At 36.9% G+C, this 26,431-nt stretch overlaps 1 protein-coding gene across 8 annotated transcripts in view; it reads right to left on the reverse strand.

The window, feature by feature from the left end:
* The window catches only part of LOC110100611 (ATPase family AAA domain-containing protein FIGL1), a 108,516-nt gene extending 84,770 nt beyond the window's left edge, over positions 1 to 23,746 (reverse strand). For 7 of the 8 annotated variants that reach the window (XR_003701745.1, XR_003701744.1, XR_003701743.1 and 4 more), the window contains exons 1-3: positions 23,430 to 23,746; positions 14,262 to 14,400; positions 13,522 to 13,989 (exon numbers count right to left, since the gene is read on the reverse strand). Coding sequence is in view for 5 of the 8 variants with exons in the window: in XM_028697625.1 (XP_028553458.1) it covers positions 13,522 to 13,989; positions 14,262 to 14,400; positions 23,430 to 23,686 (864 nt within the window). In the remaining 3 variants the exon portion in view is untranslated. The remainder of the gene's footprint in view (positions 1 to 13,521; positions 13,990 to 14,261; positions 14,401 to 23,429) is intronic. The other variant, XM_020828194.2, reaches the window with a different exon arrangement.
* Between the last annotated feature and the right edge of the window lie 2,685 nt (positions 23,747 to 26,431).

Genomic DNA, 26,431 nt, shown 5'->3' on the forward strand with positions numbered 1-26,431 from the left:
TCATTCATTATTCATTCATATTCATAAAAAAAAAAATTCATTGCAATTAATTAAACTACGCACCTGTAACGACATCAGGAGACTCCTTAGCTTCTTGCTGGGACAATCCGTAGACTCGTGGCTGAACATTCTAACGAGTCTGACCTTGAGAAGGCACAGAGCAGTAGACTCCACAGCTCTTGGTCTACCAGCTGTCTTCCGAGTATTGTTGCCTGACCTCACATCTGTAGCAGATCGCTGACCCAAAAGAGGACAAGACTTCGCAATGTGTCCAAGCTGATGGCACCAGTAACAAGTATTAGTGCCTGAGAGGCACTCTCTCTTATGCACTCGCCCACACTTGCTGCACAAAGTAGCAATTGAAGTACTGCTATCATAACCACTGGATCTGGGCTTCTTCCAAGTAGAAGCCCCTGACTGAGAAGACTAAGTCATCTGGGAAGGCTTTGACCTGCCTTCCATCTTCCTCTTCTGGAAATCTCTCCTCTTCTGAAATGTCAGCATGTCCATCTCAATCCTTCTAACTCTTTCCACCAAAGTGGGATAATCCTCAATTCCAAAAGGCACAAGAGGCTGCCTTATAATATCCTTTAACCCATTCAAAAAACGATTGCACTTCTCTTCAGCATTGAGTATCAGGTGAGGTGCATACCTGGATAGCATTGTAAATTCTGCCTCATACTGAGAAACAGATCCATCTCCCTGAATCAATCTGTTGAACTTATCCTGCATATGTCTCCTGGCTGTCGCATGCACATACCAATCTCTGAATGCCTTTACAAATTCCTCCCAAGAGACTTGGCTGCTTAGTCTTCCTCCAAAAGTTTCTTCTAATTGACTCTTCCACCACCTCTCAGCCTAGCCATCAAAAGCATAAGCAGCCAATGTCACTCTCCTATCCTCTGGGCAAGACATGCCGTCAAGGATCTTCTCAATCCGCATCAGCCAGTCTTCAGCTTCTATAGGTCCACCACTTGAGAACAGTGGAGGCTTCATATCCTGAAACAGTTTCAGGCTCCTATCCATAGGCCTGCCTCCACTTCCACTGCCACTGCCCTGATTTTAGGATGTTTTAATCATCTGAGTCATCGCTTCTATCATCTGAGCGAATGACTCCAAAGTATTGTTCCTTTGAGGTTCTGCTACCTCTGGTAGCTCCCTCCCTTCCTCCATATCAATGCCATCAGTGGCATTCTACTCAGGATCCATGTTCCTGAGATAAAACACAACAGTCATAAGGCACAAATAAGTCATAAAATACATTTCCTACACATTTTAAGACTCAATCAATCATCATATAGGCTCTTTCATTGATCATTACTAAACCTTTGCTCTGATACCACTCTTGTCACGACCCGGCCCGGCTAGCCAGATTATATCGGGGCGGGAACAGTCGATCGTACGGAAGAGCATAATACATAACATATTTTCATCTAAAACTTAAGGTCAGAACATAAATATCATCCCAAAATACATGAAAGAGCCACTAATAAACTTCAAACTCAAATGTTACAAACTGATCAACTGTCTCAAAACCAATAAAACTCTCAAACTCATCATCATAACCTAAACTTTCACAATTACATAAACCTCAAATTCACGAACTACAATGAAACAAACACAAAGACTCAAATTGAAAACACAAAAAGGAACCTTTCATCTTGAGGTCCCCTATGACGATACATATAAGGTCGTCGAGCAGCCATCACTTCTCTCCTGAAAAAGATTTTTAAACGAGGAATAAGCCAACGTTCAGTAGATAATTCATAGCTCAGTTAATTTCATAAGATGCATAAATAAAACATTTTAAAATTAGAAACTAATTCATAACATCTTACAAGTCAAAATTCTTAAAACTTTCAATCTTACTTTTCTTTAATCATTTCATTAACATTTCATTCCTTTCATAATTCTTTTCTGTCATCTTATTCATATGCAATGCATATGCAAAAATGTTTATGTCATATGTATACACCCGTCCCGGAAGTACCCTTTTTCGTACTGATCAGGTACACAGTCAAATTTTGGCCAAGCCGCATTACCATTTGGCTTTTACAAGCCCCATTACCATTTGAGTTTTGTAAGCCCCTTTATCATTACCATTTTGGCACTTCCGGATCAACATGCAATATAAAAATTTTATTCCATTTAAATCTTTTCATTTCCATTCAATTTCCTTTCATAAGCCTCATATATTTTCATGCCCAAATGCTTTTCATATGGTTCATATGCTTTCCAACAGTTAATGCAAAAATATAAAGACATTAACTTGCAGAATCAATGAATTTAAAACATTCATTAACAATAAAAAAAATAAAAACATGAAATTTCATTAAACATAAAAAATTTTAAAACACTTATAAACTTAACTGGGATCTAAACACCTACTTCAAATCAAGTACAACACGTCGCTTCGATCAAATTCTTTCACCTTAAACTTTAATGGTCAGAATCTAAACAGTTTACAAAAGAGATGTGTCACATAATTAAAAATCAAATTTCCTAAGTCTAATTGCTAAACCCGGCATTTTCCCTTAACCATTCCTTACGACATTTAAAGGATAATTAATTAAAAAAACCTAAATTTTCGGGTTAAATAAATACTAAAATTTTGAAAATTTATAAAACTCTAATTTCATCAAATTATCGCTCCAAACTTAATCCTAAATATATAATTATAATTATATGTTAATTTTCGGGTTAAAAATAATCAAGAAAATTATCAAAAACAAATGTTTTCCTAAAAATCTAATTTCATGTTTTAAAAACATTTCTAACATCCATAGAAATAATTTTTGTAAAAACATCTTGAAGGAATGAAAACTTTTTTGAAAACCCTAAGTTTTGATTTCCATGATTTTTCTCGAAAAATCACAAATTTAAACGCTAAAATGCTTCTCTAATCGTTACCTAACAATCACTTAAAGAAAATTTGGAAGAAAAACGTTTTTAAGAAAAACCCTAGAAAATTCGATATCAAATATCTAGAGATTTAAAAGGATTTGTTTGAAAAATAATTATACCGGAGTGTTTCTCTCGTCGTCCTCTTCGATTTAAACTAATTTCTTCACCGGAAAATCGTCGTCAGAGCGGATCCCATCGCACACCCGTCGCCTATGCCGTCCGTCCCTTCTCCCGTTCGGTCCGCTCAGTTCACGCGTGAAATGGAGAGGGAGGGGTGCTGGTAGTGTATTTAGGAGGAAGGGTTTGCTAAATGACCATACTACCCTCACTTAAGCAATTTCGACATAATAAATGGTTAAGGGTAGTTTTGGTATTTTTAGGCTTCTAAAAATAATAACTCAAAAATTAGGAAAAATTGGGTACAAGTTTTATATACTAAAACGATCAGAATTTTGCGTAGGATTTTCTAAAATTATTTTTGTTGAATTTCGTTAACATTAAAAATCTCACTTAAATCTCGTCGCGGCGCTTTGAAAAGCGTGCGACGCCCTAAAATAGTATTTTCGGGTATTACACCTGTCTCAATCTCAACCATGATCTTTAAATTTTCTTGAAAATATCCAACACATCTGACTTATTTTTTAAGAAGTACACTCATACCTTTCTGTTGTGATCAATAATAAAAGTGACAAAATAGAGAGTAACCTCCTAAAAAAATTAGTGCAAGATTGCATACATCCGTAGGCACTAACTCCCGCTTTTATCCTTTATTTTTTAACCAATTTTTAAAAAGTTCACCCTTTGTTGCTTGTCATGTACACAGTCTTCACTAAAATCTAAATTTATAGATTTTAACCTATAAAATTTTCCTCTAGTAAGAAGTGAATGCATACATTTCTTACTCATATGGCCAATCATTCGATATCAAAGACCTCCATTAACATATGAATCAGCTACTCCAATAGAATCTGATCTTTTGTAATAACATAGTGGTTGTCTTCAATACAGCCACGAGCTAAAATCATAACCCCTTTTGTCACCTACTAGGCATTTCTTGTGAATGATGTCATATGGCCTGAGTTTGCAAGCTGACTCATAGAAACTAAGTTCCTTTTAAAATAAAGCACATGCCTAACAACCTTGAGTCTCCAAGTTAACCCATCTGGCATTCTGATATCAACATATCTCTATCCTACAATATTACAAGACTTGTTGTCTCCCATATAAATTTTGACAAGTTGTTGTTGGGGGTAAGTAAAAAAAATGCAGTGAAACAAACAAGAAATAGAAAATGCGTCGAAAAAGAAAGAACACCAAGATTTAAAGTGACAAACCTGAAACCGAAAAAAAAATCACGAAGCAACACCGCACTAAGAAAACCACTATAAAAATTGAGAGAAACAAGTATAGATATATCTTCTCTCTCTCCTTCTCTTTTCTCTTGCACCATTCTCAGCTCAGAGCTAATGAAAAGATACAATAGAACCAACAAGATACACAACCCTTCATGAAAAATGAGAAATAAAACTACCTTGCAGCACTACGATGCCAAGTTGGAGCACTGCAGCGCTTAACTTTCTGTCTTTGGTCTACCTGTCAGCTCGACACTATGGTTTGGAGAGCCTCAGAGCTCCGCTCTGTATTTTTTCTCAAAGAAAAATATGCAGTAATGGGCGTTCAGGTACACAGAACCAGGGTGTCATAACCCAAACACGGTAAAGATCCCCTACAACCCTCCGGCAAGCTCAAATACTAAATGGAGGTCCAAGACAAGAGTACAACACGATTGATCAATCGGATTCCACATAGAACTAACAATAATTTGATCTTTTGTCATTGTTACTTAACTTTTATATTAAGTATTTTTAAACTACGTATATTCTTCTTAGATTTACTAACACCAATTACTAAACCTAAATATTTGTGTGACATCAAGGGTGATAAATAAGTTCGAATTAAATATCATAATCTATCATTCGATAAAATATCTATATTTTATTGTGTAACCTATGAAGAACTTATTTTGTTTGTAATATTCAACATTGAATCTATCTCAAATATGAAATGAAGTTGTGCTTGATAAATTAGTTTATTTAAGTTTTAAGAGAATGTAAAGAACATTTTAGGATATAATTACAACAATATTATTCATGTTGATTGATCAATTTAGAATGTTAGCAAAATTGGATTATTGTGGTGAAATTTAACCACTAAATCTATTTAGCGATAGAAAAACTCATATTAATTAACGCTGTCTCAAATAAAGCTTTCATTAGTTTACTTTCGATGATTGATAAAAATTATTTTTCATAAGACATTATCCTTTCTCATCAATCTATTAGTTGTGCAATCATATAGTCTTGCATGTGCTAGTTTCCAAAATTAAGACATCATTGCTTCAACTGTGCTTCCAATTTAAACCCTATTCTTTGTAGAGCAGTACATAACAACTTTGCTCCTCATTACAATAAAAACATGCATCATTGAACTTTTAAAAATAGGTTTTCCAATTCAGGATTTCATCTATTAACTCAAAACAAAGAATATAATTTTGACTCAATTAAGAGAGAGAGAGAGAGAGAGAGAGAGAGAGAGAGCTGAAAGTTGTATTTTGCATTACTTAAATAAAAAGGAAAAACATACAAAGTATGGAAATAAAGCTGTCTTCCCTAGACAAAAAAGAACAAAAGTGGGAAGAGCTGGAACGATAAAAAACGACCATACAAGTATGACAACACTAACAAAAGCAACACGAACCAGGAATAGCCCCTTTGAATCGCAAGGAGGCCAACCCCATATGGATGCCCAAGAAGTTCCAGTAATGCTCAAAGAACAACCCCAGAGGGGGGAGATACCTAAAGAGGGGTTAAAACAGCCCGAAGGCTGAAAGATATCCCGTTGCTCCGGCAGTTGTATGAGCACTCATAGCACCCTAAGGCATGAAATAAGGTAAAGCCTCATTGTTCCTCAAAGGGGACAAAGTCCCCGCCTGTGTCATCTTGTAGATTCTTCCTCCGCTTCCTGGGCAGGGTGGCTATGGGTCCCAACTGGAGTAGCTGCTTCTCCAAAAAAGTCATCGGAGCCTTGTGGTGTCGTTTGGAAAGATTAACTGTTGAGGAGGGGGCATCATTCTCCGATCTTGTGACACTGAAGGTAACCCTTTGTTCTGTAGATGTTTTGCCGCTTGGGTCGACGATCCTCTTGGAAATCTCCTCCATCCGTTGAAGTTCAGCATGAGAGGGCTGAGACGGGGACCGAGGAGGCTCAGCCCCTTTCATTTGTCATTTGTCTGGCTGCTCGGTGGGGGCTCTCGGTTTGTTTCTCTTCTTACGGGTCACCAGATTCCAATCGCCAAACAAGTCCTCCTCTTGCACCCCTTGACCGCGAGGGACGGACGTAGCTTGCTGCCCCGGTTTTGAAGGAGGGCCGGTCACGGGCAGCCCCCCATGCTGAGCTTGGACGGGTTGAGATGCTTGCCCCTGGGTGGGCAACGGTCCCTTAGAAGATGCATTAGGGATGCAGCTTCCTTTCGCATGGCCAATGGAGCCACAGTCAAAGCAGAAATTTGTAAGGCCTTCATACTCCACCTGCTGGAAAAATCTGCCATGGATGCCATTGATCCAAAATCCCGGAAGTTGCTTTTGAGAGAGGTCAATCCTTACACAGACGCGTGCAAAGGATGACCGTCCCCACTTGCTTGTGTGTGAATCCATCCATAAAGGCTCACCGAGCGAGTTGGCAATGCGAGTGATGTTGTTAAGGTCCCAATAGATGAGAGGGAGCTGAGGTAGACGGATCCAGATTGGAGAGCGAAGTCCATGAAGGGAGTTGGCTGAGCAAGTAGAGTCCCACTTGTCCATCCCAATAATGTTGCCCGCAATGATCCAAGGACCACTAGAAAGCACGGCATCTCTATCCGCATGACTCTGGAATATGCAAATGAACGTGTTTGGGCCCATAGTAATGATCTCAAACTCACCAAAGTGAAACCATCTCCGTTTAAGCTCCTGGAGAAGGAAGGGGAAAGAAATGCACCTTCCCATGAGCTTAGCCACAATAGCCATGTCAAGCTTGGCAATGTTGTCCTTGACTGAGTTGAGCTCAGGTTCAATGGTAGTCCCATCCTTCGCAAAGAAATGATCCCGAGACATCCTCTCAAGGGGCATGTTCTGAACCTTGCTCCACGTGAAGAGACTGTGCAAACGACCAATTGGCAGTGGAGGAACAGCCTTGGTAGGCTGCGGGTTTGGCAAAACTGCATCTAGGGCCTTGGAGCCATTACCACAAGCACCTTGAGTGCATGATCCTGTAGCAATCTGCATGGGCATGGCTGTAATCATAGGCGGTTCACACCTATAGCTATCAGAATCAGTTTCCACCATGGAAGCATCCATGTCCATCGACAGCCTAGCTCCACACGAGCTGGCAACAATTTCTGGACTAACCTGGAAGTCCCGATCTACTGGGCGTTCAGATCCCATTGCTCCGTCCAAGCGGGTGGCAAGCCGGACCATGGCAGGGTGCTGGACGGTGTCCTCCTCCTGGTCATCTTCCATGCTGGAAGGTGCGGTAGAATCCCGCTCTGAGTCGTCCCTATCGTTTACGAGATAAGCCTCTTGGTCAGACTCAGCAGCCCCGACCGAGTTCATCTCCTGTTGCTCATCAGATCAAGCCTCCTCCTTCAGGCTATCATCATCCTCCATGGGATGCTGGCTGGACGTCCAACACGCCTCCCCCTTTTCAATGGCCTTGGCCGGTCCTCCCCCAAGCATACCTGTAGCCGGAGTGGAGATACCGATGGAGCTCATAATCAGCTCACGCACAGCCGCCGGCTTGGAAACCTTCATAACCCGTTCCTTCTCAACGGCATCCAACATGCCTTTGAGATCTGATGCCTTACCCAACCCTTGGGTATTCTCCTTGCGCGGATCACACAAGGCCGTTTCCACCGAACCAAGCGGAGAACAAACCTTAACCGGTGCTTGAAAGTTTTCTTTGCCAGATCTGGCCGCCACCGTAGATCTGAGACCTTTTTCCTCCCACACATCGCGTAGGGCAGCTCCTTTGGCGGGAGCGACCGAGAACCGGCCAATCCCAAGAGATTTAGACGGAGGGGCCGTCCTTTGTGCTGCTGAAGCTGGATCCCCCTCGCCGGGATCATCTGTGGCTAGCGCCTGCCACCGATTGTCTTGCTTCCTGTCCTTCCTACTCCCGCTCTTACCACCGTCATTCCCCCCATTTGGAGGAGGTGACCTAGGGCCACCCCCTCTAGCCATCCCCAGAGCTTCCCTTTCTAACACACTAGTGAGAGAAAGAAAAGGGAACAAATGAGCATCGAAAGAGCAAGAGAGAGAGAGAGAGAGAGAGAGAGAGAGAGAGGGAGGGAGGGTTATTGTATATATGATTAGAGAAGGATATAATACCAAAAAATGTTCAAAAAGGTAAGCATAAATTTGCCTCAAAATCATACCCCATTTTTCATACATTCAAAAAATATCAAACTTATTTTTGTTAAATTCCATTTTTCATGTTGCTCATTTTTATATAATAAGTGCACATAAAATATAAGCCTAACAGGCATACAAATTAATTTATTTAGGAGATCAAAACTTAGGAAAATTACTGGTCATTAATTAAAAAACTATAACAAAGCTCAATGCACTGTAGCAAATCAAAATTTCCACTTACCGGCTCGTACAATGGCAGATTCACTTAGTGCAGAAATCACACGGCTGGAAATTTATTGGTGTTAAATTATAACTTACATATATATTAGTTAACTATTAAAACATTTCCCATTCTTTCTTCCACCCGTAATTGGTCTCTAAAATCGAAGCAACTGTCTGCGGAGTGCAAGCCGCGATGCATAGGAAGCGGGGGAGGCCTTAATACCTGTTGCGGCTAAAGCTTTGAAACAGGTAAAAGAAGAGAAGGAAAGGAAATTTAAGGAATAAGAGGAAAAAGGCTAGGGATTAGATAAAGAATCTAATATGAATGAAAAGAAATTTAGTTAAGGTAAAATTTTATTTCTTGGGTTATCATGAATTGTTCTCTAAGTTCGGAATTTTTTATGAATTTCAGAATCATTATTATTTAGGTGTCTATAGAAGGAAAAGATGTTGGGATATTCTAGGAGATCAAATTTAGCTCACTAATCTAGAAAACGAGGTGAGATACCAATCTCTAGTACAGGAATTGGAAAATTTTTAAATCTAACTTTTATAGCATTTCTTCGTATTAATCATAAGATGAAAATTTCAACAATAAGAATAAGTTTAGTTTTATGATCACTTGCTCAATATGAATTTATTTCAATATAAAATTTTTTTTAATAAGGTGACATGATATTCTGGAAATCTACTACGCTAATTTGGAAGTTATAGAGAAAACTCATAATATGGGAGATAGGCCTGCACAAATAAAGACAAAAGATCTAATAAGATGAGTCTTAGTATGAACTGAACAGGAGGTGCCCAACTCTCTCTTTTCTAAAAAATTGGAGTTTTAGATCCAATCCTAAAAAAGGGGGTGTTATAAATGTGTTAAAGCCTATAGTCATCATATGAATTTCCTAAAATAGCATAAAACTATATTAATGAATCATAGATTAGTTTTGACATGCGCACCACTTATGATTCTTATATTATTTTAAATTAGCAGCATGCATGTTAATTGTTTTTTATCCTATTATTAGGATTGTGCATTTCATTTATCATTCAACTCACCAGTGGATATATTGCAAGAAAGGGAAAGGAGCTTGCAGAGATTTAGGCAGGAGTTCGACTGCCTTGTTTACATATGTTTTGGACGTAAATAGAAGATTGGTCAGCAAGTTGTATATTAAATCTTTTGGGTATGTAAACTTTATTTGATATTTTAGTAAAGCTTTGTACTTTATTTTGATATATAATGGGCTTTGCTTCAAAACATGAAGTTATGAGGTATAATTTTAAGGCTGGATTATATTTATGTTGGCATAGTCTGAATGGATTAACTTCTTACTCACCCGATCCTGACAAATGTACCTTAGGATGGGTATTAATAAGAAATATTTTTGTTATGATTTTCCCTCTCTATTACACTCCAGGTTGATTAAAGAGGGTCAAAATGGGATGTGACAAGATTTATGCTAAATCGTACCAAATAGAATTTGAGGACATCTTAAATCTCACGGAGAAATAAACCTATGTTTCCCTTTTTTTGTCATAAATCCTGAATTTACAAAGTTCGAGAGTTTGACAAATTTACAGGATTTGGCCGAAAAAAGATTCGAAAGGTGAGAAAGATAGTTACCTTCATAACAAGCAAGCTTTTGTCATTACTTCCAATCCAATGGGTGCAACGTAGTCAAACTTTCATGGGGGCAAAGAAATTTTTAGCGAAATAGCAAGCTAGCTCCTGTCAGTGAACTATCGTGAAGGGAACATCATCGAAGAGGCGAAAAAAATATAGTAACTTCTTCAAAACACTACCTCATGCACTGCATGTAAACCTGAAAAATATCGATCTTCCACGTCGCACGCATTTCGATGAGCCGCGACGAATGTAGGCAAAATTTCAAAGTCGTCGGAATTCGACGCAATAAATTTTATAAAATTCTACACCAAATTTTGATCTAAACGATATAAAGAACATATACCTAATTTTGCACAGTTTTAAAATTAAAAATCATCAAAGATTATTTAAGTAAACTTAAACTTATTTTGCCCATTCTACCCCTCATGAAGTTTTAGGGAAGAGATAAGGAGGGGCACATAGGTAATTCTTCCCCACACTCCTTATATTCCTATGGGACCGAAATATTTCGGTCCTATTTGTGTTTGCTCGGTTGGCCAAACATAAGGAGAGAGAGGTGACGAGAAGAGCGGACGGGAGAGGCGAACGGCAACCCTAGGGGCTGTTTCCGGCGGCCGATCGTGGAGGAAATGGTAGGAAAGACTAAGAGAAGGTTAAGGTAAGTTGTATTTAAGAATTTTCTCATTCTTTTATGAAGTTTTCTCTAAGAGGGAAATCTAGGATTTGATGGAAACTTCATATTCCTTTAAGAAATTGAAAGGGAAAGTTTAGGTGATGGCTTTACGCATAAAAATGAGATGTTTTCCTAAAAATTTTAGATTTCAAAAATAATGATTTTCTACGATTTTTTTATCCTTTCAAAATGACATTGTAAGAAAACTTCCTAATAGCATTAGAAAGCTTCTATAGGAAGATAATTTAATTTCATGATGAAATTTCAAGTTTCAAGAATTTGGGCTTTGCAAAATCATGAAAATTTTTAAGTATCTTGATTCCAAATAGACTTAGGAAGGTTTTTAGAAGCAAGAATTAGGACTTTTGCACAAAAGGCAATTTTTTTAATTTTTAAATTAAATTAATCCAAAAATTATTGTATTTTAATTAATATTTAAGTGTAAGGTAGGTTCTTTATGCATGTGTTATGCAATGGGCATGATGGAGGTTTCCAAAAAGTTAAGATTATGATAAAATCCAAATTTAGAGAAAATAGGAATGAGATTAATCTTGAATTGGGAAAAGGGTTCAATTAGAAAATATAAAAATAGTGTATGGATGAGTTTGTTATTCACATAGATTAGGATTTTGAGAAATTTATGTGGGAACAAGTGATATTTACACATTATGTTATGTTTCTTTAGATATTGATCGTGTTAAGGAAAGAGTTCATTAAGACGTTTGGCAAATCACACCGCGGTGAGATAGGTAAAATGAAATTCTTTTAAATTTTGAAAATTCTTTAAATGCAATCATGTAAAAAGTTATTTCTTTTATATGCAACTTGGACTTTCATATGTGACTAGCATGTTCTTACATGAATGCTTTTGAACACATGATACAAATGCAAATCTCTCATATATTGATAGTAGAAAGTGTAAAACTTATGTTTCTTTTATAAGTAATGCATGTCTTTTATATGTAGTATATATGATCATCTCTCTTTTCTCATGAAATTTTGCAATCATGTAACATCATATGAGAACATGAGACCATACATATAAATGGCATGCTAAAATCTCTTTTAAATAAATAGAATGTTTGTATGTGCAAGTTTGATGCAAAGTATCAATGGTAAAGAGGCTCTTTTGAGCCAATGGTAAATGGACTATTTTTAGCCAAATGGTAAAGGGGTTCTTTAGAACCAAATGGTAAAAGAATGGCCAATTAAAAAGTGTACCCGATCAATACAAAATAAATGATACTTTCGAGATGGGTGACTAATATTATGATATTATGTCATTATGTTATGTGTATATAAGGCATCAAATGAATCATGAATGCTTAATAAAAAAGGATTGCAAGCTTATGTAAAGAAAGAGAACATAAAGATTGAATTAAAGGCATTTTTATTTTAGATGATGTATTATGGTATGTTGAATATTTCTTTACTTAGAAGTATATGCATATTGTATTTCTTTCCTTGTCTCTAAATTTAATTGAATGTCATTTTATTTACTAAGTTGTGAGTCAGCCAACTTATGAAACATTTTTTAGGAGAACCTGATAAGCGATAATGACAGATAAACCACCCTTTACATACCATCATAGGGAGACGACGGGCGACAGGTTCCTTTTTTTTGTTTTTGATATTTTGAGTTAAAAGAATTCATAATGACTTGTAAAGGAAGATTTATGGAGATCATTTTATGTTTTGAACCTCTATGGTATAGTTAGTAATCAAATACTTATTAAAATAACATATAAATAAATAATTAGATAATTAGAACAATAATTAGTAATCAAATCATTAATTAAATTATTTTCTAATTAAATTATCTTATAATTAATTATACTGTATATAATTGTAAATTATTGGCGGTCATTAATATTATAATTAATAAATAACTCCTATTTAAAATACAAATTAAATTTAAAATATAAATTAATTTTGAATTTTTAATGAACTAACCATTTTAAATCTTGAGTTTTTTTTTTTTTTAAATCTTGAGTTATATTACCAAACAACCTAAAAGAATTTACCAGGATTTAACATCTTTTTTTTTTCAGACAATTTTTAGGATTTAGTAAATCCAAATTTACAAGATTATAAAATACTACTTGTTGCCAAATAGCCCCTTAAAAGTTCAAGGCACTAAGGAGTAAGTGTTCTTTAATTCCAAGCATCACTAAAACCCCTAGGACTGTATGTCAGGATAAAATTTCAAAATTATAATGAATAAAAAAATAGAAGTCACTACGATAAAGCATGTTCTTATGCTATGGATATATGATTATAATCTCCATAAAAGAATTGGAGCTCAAATAGGAAGATAGACTTTGGGACTCTTATTTGTTTTGCATAAGATCATGCCAAGCTCAAACGATTGTACTCCTTCCCCCGACCGTCTTTTCATCTTTACAAGAGGTGAAGCTAGGACATTGGTGACCATTGGGGCAAAGAACAATAAACTTTCTTATTAATGACTTATGGTATAAAATGATGATGCTTGATGAAAACCATCAGAGGTATGAAGACAAATGATACAAGTTATGTAATGATGGAACATGAACAATAAATATATAGGATTAAACATCACGGAAGTCTGGAAATAGACAAGAACAATTAAAAGGAAAATGGCATCACATTGGAAGGAAAAAAGGTACCAATTTTGCTCTTGCCGTAACAAAAACATTGCCAGGGGTATCTACATTGGCTTCTTCACATACTGGTGGGGATTTTACATTAGCACATATTGGACTAGTAAATTCTGAGTGTTTGCGTTTGGGTTTCAGGGTAATGGCGTGAGACTTTTCTTCTTCCTCAGTTTGCAGGGCAGTGTCATCGGCATTTCTAACAAAACTGCAGCTCTCTGAATGTTCACTCTCAACATCAATACATCCCATAGAAATGAAACCTTCAGAATTTTGTTGCTTTTTATTATCTGTTTGATTCAACTTCATGGAATTGCTGCCATAAATGGATGTAATCTTCATCTGTGTCATTAGTTTAGATGCCCTGATGCTAAGCTTTTCATGTTGCCTATTAAATTGGATTTCTAGTTGTTTCTGTTGCTTCTGGGTGTCACAGCCTTCGGTAGAAAATAAGTTAGCATCTGAAGATGTACTTGATACCTACATGATCAAGATCAGAAAAGAATGATAAACGGTTAATGAAAGCATTCATTTATGCTGTTTGCACGCAAGATCCACAAACTAATGCATATTGAAAGGAAAAAAAAATGCCATATCAGTATCAAAGTTATGATGAATAAGAGAGAAAAAACTTAGTTTTCTAACTTATAAATAACGAAGCTTGCAAGATTTAAAAAACAAAATACAGCAAAGAGCATAAACTTTTTAACATAGTAATAGGAATCATTAATTTTCATATCAGCATATTTTACCATTTGGTCTTCAATATTTCCTCTGGGTATACGTAGAAAATCTTGAAAGTGCTTGGAGATTGTAATATTCTGAATGTCCATAGCACCACTCTTGACAAATATATGACCTACATCTCTTCTCGCCTGTTCATATGCCTGTCTGAATTAACAAGTTTAAATATGTTAGCATGTCATGAAATAAACATATCAAAGCATGATGCGAGGTATGGATCATTTAAAAAACAAAACGTTCAGAGAGAATGGCATTAGACATGCAGTATAACTCCATAACAAGTAGCGGCTGCAAAGCATAAATAAACTGAACGCAACATGCATCTAGAAAGTACATATAACTAGACAAATAATAGATTGATTAAATATCGCTTCTACCCCATTGCCCGTGATTCAAAGGTACAGCAATCAAAGACTCATTTCTAGTGAAACTAACGTTCCTACATAACTTGGTACACAAAAAGAAAAATAAACATATCTTAAAACCAGAAAAGACAATATTAAAAAATATCTAAACTACACGAATTACATAATACAAATGAGTCAAAAACTCTTTCCCTCCCTCGAAGTAATGATTGCCTAAATAATCCAATTCGAAGTTTTTCTACAAATTTCTCATGATTGGATTATATTTGTACCTCCAAACATCCAGAAAATCTAGTTCAGGTAAAGTCAACTCCATTGAAGCTAAATCAAAGTCAAGCTAACTTGGTCTAATCAGTTCAAATTCAAAAGAGACTCATTAGTCGATAAGGGAACTCACATCAAGCTGGCAACTGTGACCTATGAACTCATCCCAGTTCAAAAATTATGGTCTAATGATTAATATCAATGATGTAGTCCCTGACAACTACTCGAGGAATGACGAATTTTCAAGGCAAACTATTAATCAGTTATTTGGCTATTCAACTACCAATACACGCCAAGTCGGCGCTTCTTATGAGCTGGAAGATGTTTTTATCAAACCATACCTTCCAAATAGGCAACGTAATTATTGTATTTTATGTTATTTTTTATATAGTTGTGTATGTAGTCAATTTTGTAATGCTCAAGCCTCAACAAAAATTTATAAAAATGGGGTCATGAGGTGAGCTCTGTTTATGCTATTTTCTATAATAAAGTACATATTACAAAAATCATAGAGCTTCTTACTCTAGAACTCTTGCTTGTCTCTCAATTTCTCTATTCTCTTTTACACTCGGTATTCTAAGTATGGTCAGGTGTGATTCAAGAACAATTTTAAATTCAACACATCTTAAAAGATGCGGTGTGCTTGGGGCATGCCATTAACAAAAAGAGTAGTGCATGAAGCATAACAATATCAAAGATGTGAAGAAGAATTCGTAAACATTGAGAACCTATAGTATGTGACTATTTAACAGCTTTCTATGTAGCTAAATTTGAGGAAAGGAACACTCAAATGATGCAGGGAGCGCTGGAGAGAATTTCAAGAACCGCTCAAAGTGCGAGGATACTTGAAGGATCCTTTGATTCTATTGTGAGGAGAAGGAGACTATCTAGAGCTAGCACCTTAACCACTACTCCAATCATTGTGTTAGGCCGGCCCAGGAGGGGCTAGCTGGACCGGTCCAACCTGGACCGGTTGTGGGCCCAATTTGATTTAAATCCAATGTTGGGAGGGAAATTTTGAATTAAAAGGGTGTTTAGGGAATTTGTCTCCCTCCTTTTGCTTTAATTAGGGATTGATGATAGAATTAGAGCTTCATCTTGAGATTGAGGGAAATTTTGAGATCTAGGGTTTGCTTTGGGCTCTAAGATTTTGCTAGAGATTGTGGAGAGTTTTTCTTCCTCTCGAATTGAGGGAAATTGCATCTTGCTTTGTGTTCTTGATTGTTATTGAATCAAAGTTTTTCCTTGGCGTTTCTTCTTCATCCTACACGAGTTCTCGCATAGCTTTTGCTGATTTTCATTGAAATCAGCCCTTGTGCTCACTGTTTTTGCTGATTATTGGTAGGATTGCTTGCGAACTCAAGTATTACCCTTTTGGTTACTTGCGAACTCAAGTACTTCCTATCAAATTGGTATCAGAGTGTTGTCTTGGGACCATCGGCGGCTGAAATTCCAAAATTTTAACAAAGAACCTTCATCCGAAAGATATCTTCTCGGCAACCTTGGGAGGGAAGATGGCCGAAAGGAAAGTGAAAGTATTGGAGGGAGAAATCGGCCAACTGAAGACTGATTTGGAAGAAAGAACCGCTGATTTTCAAAACCAATTCACTTCCATCCATGAAAAGATGGATGGGAGGTTCACCGCCTTGGAAGAAATTATGAAGAAGATGTTATAGGGCAAACAAAATCCGACGACATCGGAAGCAAGGGAAGCCACCGGCGATAATGGGAGATGCGGGAACCCGAACCCATTTAGGGGAAGAGAGAATACGGAATAGGAGATCCTTGAGGGGAATGATGGAATGCCTTCGCTATAAACACTTTCTAGGGAGGAGCTGAGCATGGGCTATGAGAGAAGAGGTGCAGAATTTTTGGGGAGAAGGGGTGAAATCTACCATCGAGGAGCTGAAGAAGAAAGGAGAAGAGGGGAATACGAGGAATGGCAGGGGTACGATCGTCGAAGGGAAGATCGTGACCACTGGGGAGCTTTTCCCTCTCGGGGAATGGGAGGTTATTGAGGAATTAAGGGAAACAGGGGTGACCCCAAGATGAGGAAATTGAAGATGCCCATCTATGAGGGCAAGGATGCGCATGGTTGGTTCTATAAGGTAGAGCGGTACTTTGCAGTCAATGGGTTGACAAAGGAAAAGAAAATGACATTTGCAGGACTGTGTTTAGAAGGGAAGGAATTAGCATGGTATCAATGGCGAGACATGAGGCGGCCCATTCGAAGCTGGAGAGAGTTCAAGGACTGTCTATTAGAGTGTTTCAGAACCAGTAGGGGAGAAGACTTCTACGAGCAGTTCTTTTCCCTGATACAGGAGGGGACGGTGGCAGAGTACATTGATCGGTTTGAGTATCTAGCGAGCAGGCTGGATTATTTTTCTGAGACCATGCTGGAGGGGGGATTTCATGAAGGGGCTCAAACCAGATATCAGAGCAACCTTTAGAGTGATGAGACCACGCGATTTGGGGGAGGACATAGAGTTAGCACAGGTAGTGGAGGACCAGAAGCATCTGGAAAGAGGGGCTCGAGACAGTAGCTCTGGGGGATCCTACAGGATGACTAGTACTTTTATAGCTCCCAAAGGAGCTGCACCGGGAGGTTCATGAGGGGCACGGCACCAAAGGAGAGGACTGGAGGAGGTGGGCCAGGAGGAAGTTTCAATAAGCTGACTAAGAAGGAAATCCAGGAGAAGCAGGCTATGGGGTTGTGTTTCAGGTGCAATGAGAAGTACATGCCAGGGCATAGGTGTAAGGACCAAACTCTTCAGGTTCTCACCGTCTGTGATTACGAGGAAACTGAGAAGGGAGGTGAGAGTGGGGTAGTGGAGGAAGAAGAAGAGAAGTTACACCTGGATGTATCTAAAGTCTCTCTAAACTCGGTGGTGGGATTCACATCAAATCACACCATGAAGGTAAAGCGAGAGATAGGGGATCGGGCAGTAGTGGTGTTGATCGATAGTGGAGCCACGCACAATTTCATCTCTAACTAGATTGTCAACCTATTATGAGTGAAATTAGTGGACACGGGAGGATATGGAGTGATGATGGGCATGGGGAAGGTGGAGATGGAGAGAGGAGTTAGCAGTATTGACCATTCAAGGGATACAGGTGAGGGAGGATTTTCTTCCCTTAGAATTGAGTAGTACTAATGTCATCCTGGAGATGAAATGGTTGCAGACTTTGGTGGAAACCAAGGTCAACTGGGGTGCTCTGAGGATGGAAGTGATGGTGGAAGGACAGAAGATGGTGATCTAGGCGGGATGCAGGGCTGTCTAGGTTAGGAGTATCTCTCAATATATGATCAGATCCATACAGGAGGTGGGAGGAGGATATTTGGTGGAGCTACAACGCTTGGAGAGGGTCAATGTGGGGGAAGAGGGAGACATTCCACTGGTGGTGCAACCACTCATACAATAATTAAGGGAGGTTTTCCAGTCACCGTAGGGCTTACCACCACCCAGAGAGCAAGAGCACGAAATTCTTTCTGAAGGATGGGGTGTCACCGATCAATGTTCAACCTTACCGCTACCCCCAGATTCAGAAAGATGAAATTGAGAAACTTATTAGGGAAATGTTGGAGGCCGGGATCATCAGACCCAGTGTGAGTCCTTTTTCTAGTCCAGTCTTATTAGTCAAATAGAAGGATGGGAGCTAGAGGTTTTATGTGGATTACAGAGCTTTAAACAAGGAGATAGTACCTAATAAATTCCCCATTCCGGTGATCGATGAGCTATTAGATGAGCTGAACGGAGCAGTAGTGTTTTCCAAGATAGATCTTAAGTCCGACTACCACCAAATCAGAATGAAGGAGGATATTCAAAAGATGACTTTCCGAACGCACAAGGGACACTATGAGTTCTTGGTGATCCCATTTGGGCTCACTAATGCCCCTGCTACTTTTCAGTCTCTAATGAATAGTGTTCTGGTAGTACCTCAGGAAGTTTGTGCTGGTATTCTTTGACGACATTTTGGTATACAGTCGAACAGAGGAGCATTTGGAGCACTTGAAAAAAGTTCTTAAACTCAAAAGGCCCATCAGCTGAAGGCAAACCTAAAGAAGTGCAGCTTCGCCCAGTCTAGGATGGAATATTTGAGACATAATGTCTCAAGAGGGAGTGGCAGCCGACCAATCAAAGATTGAGGCAATGCAAAAGTGGGCAATGCCTAAGAACATAAGGGAGTTGCGAGAATTCCTAGGATTGACTGGCTAATACAGGAGGTTCGTGAAGGTGTACAGTACCATCGCTTAGCCTTTGACTGAGCAACTGAAGAAGGATAATTTTTCGTGGGCAACAACCCAGGCTTTTGAGAGATTGAAGAAGGCAATAATGACAGTACCAGTATTGGCTCTTCCAAATTTCAGTCAGATCTTTATAGAGGAGACCGATACATCAGGATATGGATTGGGAGCAATGTTGATGCATAATCACAGGCCGATAGCCTACTTCAGTCAGGTGCTATCGACCAGAGCTAGATTGAAGTCAGTATACGAGAGAGAGTTGATGGTCATAGTCTTGGCCATTCAGAAATGGCGTCCTTATTTACTGGGTAGGCATTTCATTGTTCATATTGATCAGAGGAGTTTAAAATACCTGGTCGAGCAAAGGATGGTGACCGAGGAACATCAGAGGTGGCTGTCAAAGCTTTTGGAATATGATTTTGATATCCAGTATCGACCGGGGGTGGAAAATAAGGTGGCTGATGCTTTATCTAGATGTGTGGGGGAACTTCAGGGGCTGACAGCTTCAATACCACTGATGGTCAACTGGGGCGCCATCTAGGAAGAGAGTATGCAAAACAAAGAGCTGAAGAAGATCAGAGAAGATTTAAAGAAGGATAGTAGTAGCCATTCGAGGTATTACTTGGAGGGAGAGAGGTTGTTGCATCAAGGGAGATTTGTGATTCCACGAACATTTATACACATCAATGTTTAAAATTGCGTAATTGGGTATTGAGACGTTTTTCGTTCGTGAGGCGAGACATAAGCCTCAAGGTTTTTTGAGGCGTAAGTAAGCCTCAAGGTTTTTTGAGGCGTAAGCCTCAAAATCAAAATATTGCTTAAACATAAAATGATAAATTTTGTATATACTAATGAGTAAATAATATATAAAACATAAAAATGTACAAGATATGAAGTGAAATCAAACTATCCCAATAATAAGATGACATCCTACATGCAAAACTGGCACAAACTACTCTATTTTAAAAGTTTAGGGTTTAATTGTTAAAAACTTAAAATTTAATTAGGGTTTAGGTTTCAAATTTCAATATAAAGTTATAAACCCTAAATATAGAGAAAATACGATGGCATCAAAGTATCAAACATTTAAAAAGTTTCGAGAAGGAACGCATACGCATAGCGTAAGCATAAAATACGAAGAACTTCAAAGCCCTGAACACCTATGCGTAGCATAAGCATAAAATACACAGAACTTAAACAGAAAACATGCCAGCAAATTATCTTTCTCTTTGGGGGTGACGATATCTGGGAAAGAACTAAGTGGATGCTTGAAATTGCTCTGAAGTTAATACTTGAAACGTATGCCGGAAGTTGAAAACTGAAACGTCGCGTGAACTGTGAAATTTTTATGTCATTTTACCTTTACCAGGGTTTAAATGTTGATGCCATGTCGACATCTCACTAGGCAATCTACGTCGACAATTGGGTGGTCTGAATTGAAAAAAAATATATTAGGTTAATTTTTTTAGAGGCGGCGCGGCGCCTCAAAAATGTGAGGCGAGGCCTTATGGCGCGCCTCAATAAACTTGAGGCGTAAGCCTCAAAACCTGAACTTATTGCGTGCGCTTTAAGGCTTAAAGGGACCATATTGCACTGAAGCGCGCCTTTTATTGTGCAATTTTAAACCATGAGATAATATAATATTTTTTGGGGATTTTTCATGTGTTAGATACAGCTGCAAATAGTCTTAAAATGGGATGCTTGAAATTGCTCCGGAGTGAATGCTTGAAACGTATGCCGAATGTTGAAAACCGAAACGCCGCGTGAACTGTGAAATTTTTCTGCCATTTTACCTTTACCAGGGTTTAAATGTTGATGCCACGTCAACATCTCACTAGGAAATCCACGTCGACAATTGGGTGGTCTGAATTGAACAAAAATATATTAGGTTAATTTTTTTAGAGGCGGCACCTCAAAAATGTGAGGCAAGGCCTTATGGCGCGTCTCAGTAAACTTGAGGCGTAAGCCTCAAAACCTGAACTTATTGTGTGTGCTTTGAGGCTTAAAGGGATCATATTGCACTGAGGCGCGCCTTTTATTTCGCAATTTTAAACCATGAGATAGTATAATATTTTTTGGGGATTTCTCATGTGTTAGATACAACTGCAATAGTCTTAAAATGGGATGCTTGAAATTGCTCTAGAGTGAATGCTTGAAATGTATGCCGGAAGTTGAAAACCGAAACGCCGCATGAACTTTGAAATTTTTTTGTCATTTTACCTTTATCAGGGTTTAAATGTTGATGCCACGTCGACATCTCACTAGGCAATCCACGTCGACAATTGGGTGGTCCGAATTGAACAAAAATATATTAGGTTAATTTTTTTAGAGGCGGCGCCTCAAAAATGTGAGGCGAGGCCTTATGGCGCGCCTCAGTAAACTTGAGGCATAAGTTTCAAAACCTAAACTTATTGTGTGGGCTTTGAGGTTTAAAGGGATCATATTGCGCTGAGGCGCGCCTTTTATTTCGCAATTTTAAGCCATGAGATAGTATAATATTTTTTGGGGATTTCTCATGTGTTAGATACAACTGCAAATAGTCTTAAAATGGCAATTAAACAACTCCTATCAACATATGGTTTGAGCATTTCTAGAAGACAAGGTCAAGGCTACGAAATTGCTAACAATATGTGAAGGGAGTTTAATGGTCTAAAGGCTCTTTTTCTGAATGAAAATCAATTAGCACATTACATTTATTGCTTCTCGCATCAATTTCAATTAGCATTGGTGGCAGCTGTGAAAAATCATATTCATATTGCTTTATTATTTATTATAATTTTGAGTGTAATGAATCTTATTGGTGTTTCTTGTAAGCATCAAAAACAATTCCAACAAATACAACAAGATAAGGCATTTAATGAATTACAAAGTAAAAAACTTTTATTTGAGCAAGGCATGAATCAAGAAATAACACTTAGGCGTGCAGGCAATACGAGATGAGGTTCGCATTATGAATCAATTTTAAGGATAATTATAATGTTCTCTATAATAATGATGTTCTGGAAATAATTTTGAAAGATAGTGTCAGCTCAAAACAAAAAGGTGGGGCATATGCTATATTAAAATCATTACAGACATTTGAGTTTTCTTTTTGTCAATATCTGATGAAACATGTTCTTGGTATCACTAATGAACTGTCACAAGCTTTGTAAAGAGGAGAACAAGATATTGTAAATGCTATGTTTTTTATACGTATATATAAAGGATATGAGAGATAACAAGTGGATTGACTTCATTTTGTGAGCAACAGAAAATCGATGTTCCACATATTGATGATAATGGGTTTCTCGTGGTCGACTTCGCCGTAGAGCTCAAGATATAACAAATTTATTTTATTTTTGGGTTGAAATTTTTTACACATTGTTTGGCATGCAACTTTAAGAGTTGAATAATCATTTTACAGAAATAAATATCGAGTTTCTTTTGTGTATGGCATATTTGAATCCTAATAATGGATTTCATGTATTCAACAAAGACTAGTTGATTAAAATAACACAGTTTTATTCGATTAATTTTACTCTTCTTGATTAAACGGTTCTTGAAAATTAATTGGATACTTATATTATGAAATATGCGATCTTATGATCAGCTCTCCTCATTAAAAGATATAGAAAGTCTTGCTGAAAAAATAATTCAAACTAGGAAAGATATTATATATCTTATTGTTTTTAGACTACTCAAACTGTCATTGGTATTACCCGTTGCTGTTGCAGGCGTCGAAAGGTCATTTTATGTCATTAATATTATAAAAAATTGACTGCGAAATAGGATTGGAGATCAATGGATGAATGATTTATTAATTGCTTATATTGAGAAATAAATTTTAGATTTTATTGATAATGAAGTAATTATTCAACTCTTTTAAAACATGAAAAACATACATTATAAATTGTAAGTTGTTTACTATCTTATATTTAATATTATACATTTTTGGATAATAATTGAATAAAAGTTTTTAAAATGTCTATACCGGTCCCAAGCCCTAATGAAAAAAGTTGAGTGAAAATTTTAATAAAATAATTTAGGCCCCCATTCAATAAATTTTTTGGATCCGCCATTGCTCTGAATTGTTTATTTAGAGGCCGAAGCAGAGGGCGAGAAGGGAGCGGGCTGCTCAATATGCACTAGGGTTCTGCCAAAACTTGATTGGATAAGCAATATATGATTAAAATTTTTTTGTTAAAAATAATATTAAACGTGAAGGGACATTTGCTGTATACTGCACTATTAAAAATGCTATGCTCGTGTGAATATAAAAAGATTCATGTCAAATAGAGTATTGGAGAGTGAAGAAAGATTACTGATCGGAATCGGGAGCAAGGGCTCGGGAGGCAGCAGCTACTCTCGATTGCACCTCGGTGCGAATTGGAGTTATATAGGCTGCGTCTAAGGGCGAGACGGTGCGGGAGTCGAGAAAGCCAAGGAGGCGGAGGCCAAGGACCTGAGCTGTTGCATGATCCCCGCGCTGGGCGGCGGATTCCGCTCCGAATAGAAGGGATTGGAGACGACTGAGATTCTCCCCCACCTCCGCCCTCCAATTTTTCCCTTTATCCTCCATAGCCTCTCCCCTTCTCCACCGCCGCCAAACTAGGGAGCTTTTAAAAGCAAAGCGTACTGAAAAAATCTGGTTAGATATATTTTATATTAGCATGGCTATTATTTTATACTTACTATCATTTATTTTATAAGTATTGTTCTTCAATAAACTTAAGCTATTAAATAAAATAATTAAATTTTTATATAAATATGATTAAATTATTGGATGGTCAAAATATTTTTTCTATATTATATTTGAAAGCCCAATAATTTAATTCTATCTATCAGACAATTTAGTTATATATGTCTAATAATTAAATTGTACTGATAATACGCTGCTCATCTTGATCTGTTGATTGGGAGTTTTTGTTATCAACTAAGTGATTTTGGCTATGATTTTCACTTATGTGATGTGTGTGAGAGTTTGCCTTAATTGACCAAAAAGTTCCAAATAAAATTTGTATTAATAATTAATGTATGTTGAATGCAATCAAAGACATATTACAAAAAATAAATTAAATTATTCTGTCAATTTATCATTGAAATAAATGTACCCAACCTAGTGTTTTGATGATTACAAATATTATTTATTTGATTAGTTACTATTCTCTATATTATATATATTGTTTTTTCTTTGGTGTGATAGTAACATTCTATGTACAACACACACACACACACACACACATATATATATATATTCTATTTTAAGTAGTTTTTAATATATATTGTTACAATACTGAAGTCCAATCTTATGTTTTAATGATTACAAACATAATTAGATGAATATTTATTTACTCCTGCATACTATTTTTTATATTTATTTTGTACAATACTAATCTTTCAGGTAGCAACGTACAATAAGGATCAAAAGAGAATTAGAGCTTATGAACAGGTTGCATAGGTTACATTTGTTTGAAAGAGTCGATAATTTTATTTTCGTTAAGTCAATATATATAAAAAGGTTTATGTCAGCTTAGCAACCGTGCACACACAAGGGGGTGAAAAATAAATATTTTTTATTTTTTCTGTAAATTGTACTATAAGATCTAGATCGTATTGTACGATCAGTTGCAATATAAATTATATAAAATGTTTAATTTAAATAAAAATAAATTTGAATTATAGCTAATCGTACAGCACGAACACTGTATCACATCATATTGAAAGATTAGTTGTAATTAGAAACCCAGTTATCAAATTTAACTTACCTAAAATAGGCAAATTTGACTTTTGAAATATGTAATGTTCGTACTATACGAAGCCTTTATATTATAAGATAGTTTGAATTATTGACTAATTAGATCAGTAAATTAAGGAATCAAATCAGATTTAAATTGATTATAGATCATACTATATGAATCACTATAGGAGTCTCTGGACGAAGTTTAATTAGTTCAGTATGATCACAATATCAAATTGTATGAAAAAACTGAGGGCTCTCTTGATAAAGTTTGGGTCATCCTGTACGATCTGGTGCTTTATTTAAACTAATCGTATTGTACTACTGTTCATTCAAACATCATGATTAGTTAAGAAATTGAACTGGTCAAAATGTAGTACTATTCATCGTACAGTACTATAATGGGTCAGTTAAACAAATCGTAGTATATGAGCAGAGAGACTTCTATACGAACAAAGTCAACAAAAATAAAAAATTAGGATTTTTTTGGATGCCTGCGTTTTACACTTTCTTATTAACAATTGCAAGAGACTTTGGCAGTCAAAGAGTAAGAGTGTTCTATAAGTAAGGGTTCAAAAATAGATCTTTATGCAAGAGAGAGAGAGAGAGAGAGAGAGAGAGAGAGAGAGAGAGAGAGAGAGATAAGATCCCTATGGGTTCATAATATTGTGAGATAGAGTTTTCACACGGTTGCTCCAGCCAAAGTTAATCTTTGTTCCTCCATAAGTTAAGGGTTATCTCGAGGAAAACTCTGTGAAGAAGATATTAATGTTAAAGGATCATCGGTTACTCCCTCGCACCAGGGATGGTGAAAGTGATTGGGCTACTTTGGTTTCATAATATTATGAGATTGAGTTTTCACACGGTTGCTCCAGCCAAAGAAAATCTTATTGTTCTTATAGTGAGGAACCTTTACTCTTATTTCTTCTACTACACGTTTATTGAAGATAGGCATAGTAGAAGTGGCAACTATTTTAGAATGTCAATTGATATTCTTATTAGATAGTGAGTTTGACTAATTTTTTTGTTTTAATCTTGTCATATTGGGATAAGAATATGATTTATGTCCTTTGAAATGATGTTGATCAGCTCATGGTGATTGATGATCCAAGGATTGATGGGAGACTTTAATCACACTAATTTTAACTAGTATAAATTTTGGATGTGGGATTGGATTATAACTTTGAGAGTTTGTAACTCTATACCTTCGATCATTGCGAGGAACAGACTTATGAATTAATTCAGAGAGTTTGATAAAAAGATATAGTTTAATAAGATTTAGATTTTGATTTAGACCATGAATTCAGTGAATAGATTTTATACATAAGGGAATACAACTTTGGGATTTATAATCTAAAGACTACATTTTACATAAATATATAAGACTATAAGTGGGTAGAACCCCTACTTGACCTATGATTGATTCAATATTCTGATTGACCTAGTCTGCTTGGCTTTTATGATGAAACCAAGTATCCATGGAACATGCTTATGTAAGTAAACATGGACATACAAAATAAAAATTCAAATAAACATGCAAAAATACAAGACTATACACGGGCAAAACCCCTACTTGATTTAAGACCG

The sequence above is a fragment of the Dendrobium catenatum genome, unplaced genomic scaffold (assembly GCF_001605985.2).
Source record: "Dendrobium catenatum unplaced genomic scaffold, ASM160598v2 fragScaff_scaffold_981, whole genome shotgun sequence".
Lineage (NCBI taxonomy): Eukaryota > Viridiplantae > Streptophyta > Magnoliopsida > Asparagales > Orchidaceae > Dendrobium > Dendrobium catenatum.